Source organism: Tribolium madens, unplaced genomic scaffold, assembly GCF_015345945.1.
Source record: "Tribolium madens isolate multiple individuals breed KSU strain unplaced genomic scaffold, Tmad_KSU_1.1 Scaffold_7;HRSCAF=85;Tcas5.2_LG10, whole genome shotgun sequence".
Classification (NCBI taxonomy): domain Eukaryota; kingdom Metazoa; phylum Arthropoda; class Insecta; order Coleoptera; family Tenebrionidae; genus Tribolium; species Tribolium madens.
The window spans coordinates 9,117,112-9,119,020 of record NW_025401050.1 but is presented as its reverse complement, the minus strand read 5'-3'; the positions used below and the strand labels follow the sequence as shown (position 1 = coordinate 9,119,020).

Sequence of the window (1,909 nt, the reverse complement as noted above, 5' to 3'; positions counted from 1 at the left end):
TTGTTCGACTATGGTATGAAAAGCTGATAATGTCAGTATCAAAAATAGTATACAGCAACAAAAAAAAAACTTTCACCAGTGGTGGCAGCTTCTATTGAAACAAATATTAACTAAAAATACATAATTTTCAATTATTTATTACTAATTTGTAATACTAAATATTCAATAAAAAAATAGCATTATTAGCATTCAACATTAGCTGTTTTCTTAAAAAAAATATTTTTTTCAAAAATGCTCACTTATGTAAGACTTATTAAAAATTTGAAAATATTGTAAGAAAGCCTAAATAATTAATGAGACAACATTTTAAAAAAGAGGAAACAAAAGTAAACAGAGTCTATAAACGTTGGATGCAGCTAAATATTTTAAAAACGGTTAAGAAAATTGTCTGAAATACTTTTTAAATTTCCACCCTTATTTCTTTTTGGAAAATTTTGGAAAAGAGCAGTTTCAGTGATTAATAAAATTAATAGAAAGAACTTGAAAGCCATTCTTCCAGTAATTATTATTACAATGATTATTTTTGTGCACCAATAAAATTCAACTCAACCCGAAATTCCTTTCAGACATGCTGGACTCTCAGGAGAAGACCCCGTTGTCCTCCGTCTCCTACCCGGCGATGTTCACCCCATCTCAACTCCTGATGGCAAGTCACCTCATGGCAGCGTCCCGTTTAAGCCTCCCTACAAACCCCGCTTTCTTTCACCCAGGCCTCCTACCCCTCGCTTGGCAAGCCAACTCACCCCCATCACCCCCAGCCACCAGCGACCTTCCGGCCCTCAAATCCCGCAAACTCAACAACAACAACGTCGTCAGTAGTACCAACCAAGAGATTCGCGGCCCAAAACGAAAAACTTGGAAAGTGGAAGAAGACAGTCCCTCCCCCACGTCGAGTGTTTCCCCCGAAGTGAAAGACTCGAGTCGAGACCGGCCTTTCACTTGCGAGGTGTGCAACAGATCGTTTGGATACAAACACGTTTTGCAAAACCACGAACGTACTCACACCGGGGAAAAACCCTTCGAGTGTCAGGAGTGCCACAAGAGGTTCACTCGCGACCACCATTTGAAGACTCACATGAGGCTCCATACGGGGGAGAGGCCCTACCATTGCGAGCACTGCGACCGCCAGTTCGTCCAAGTGGCGAATTTGCGACGGCATTTGAGGGTCCACACGGGGGAAAGGCCCTACAGTTGCGACCACTGCTCGGCCAAATTCTCCGATTCGAACCAACTCAAAGCCCATGTCCTCATCCACACCAACGAGAAGCCCTTTGAGTGCGACAAATGCCATGGACGCTTCCGGCGGAGGCACCACCTGGTGCACCACAAATGCGGCGCCGAGGAGGAGTCCGGGCTGCGCCCCCCGTCGATCCCTCTGGTGACGCTCCCCCTGCACGTGTCGTTGCCCGAGCAGACCGAACCCGAGGACCTCTCCATGACCACCGGCTTGCACTCGCACAGCAGCGGCGAGTCCCCCTTGTCGAGGTCCCCCAGCTCGCGGGAGGAGGACGACGAGGACCTCGACCCCCACGAATCCGCCGCGATTTTCCTCCACACCTAGTCGAAGGTATGAACAGTTTCAGGGATTTTTTGTTGTTTTGTACAGTTGATTGGTATGCAAGTTCCTCGCCAATAGTTTTTCCTGTTATTAGTACACGGCTGGCGGTCACATTTTGTAAATATTTCTCCAAATTCGAGATGATGCAAACCGGTGACTATTGTTAGTTGGAGTTTTGGTACCTGCGTTGCCAAAATTTGCATGGGATTCAAGGCCGATGCTCTATTTAGGCTATTGTAAAAATTTATTGCGGAGCAATTATTTCGGTTTCTGCATGGTCATGACAGGACGACGAGATGAGGGTCGAAAACTGTAATTTCTAATCGGTCGAGGCGTCTTAAGAAACATGTT

At 45.5% G+C, this 1,909-nt stretch overlaps 1 protein-coding gene across 1 annotated transcript in view; it reads left to right on the top strand.

Annotated features, from left to right (window-relative positions):
- LOC123010197 (protein krueppel-like) overlaps window positions 1–1,636 on the top strand; it is a 4,853-nt gene extending 3,217 nt beyond the window's left edge. Inside the window, 3 exon segments of the mRNA XM_044406897.1 lie at window positions 567–1,349; window positions 1,352–1,590; window positions 1,592–1,636. Of these exon segments, the coding sequence (XP_044262832.1) occupies window positions 567–1,349; window positions 1,352–1,590; window positions 1,592–1,636 (1,067 nt within the window).
- The last annotated feature ends 273 nt before the right edge of the window (window positions 1,637–1,909 follow it).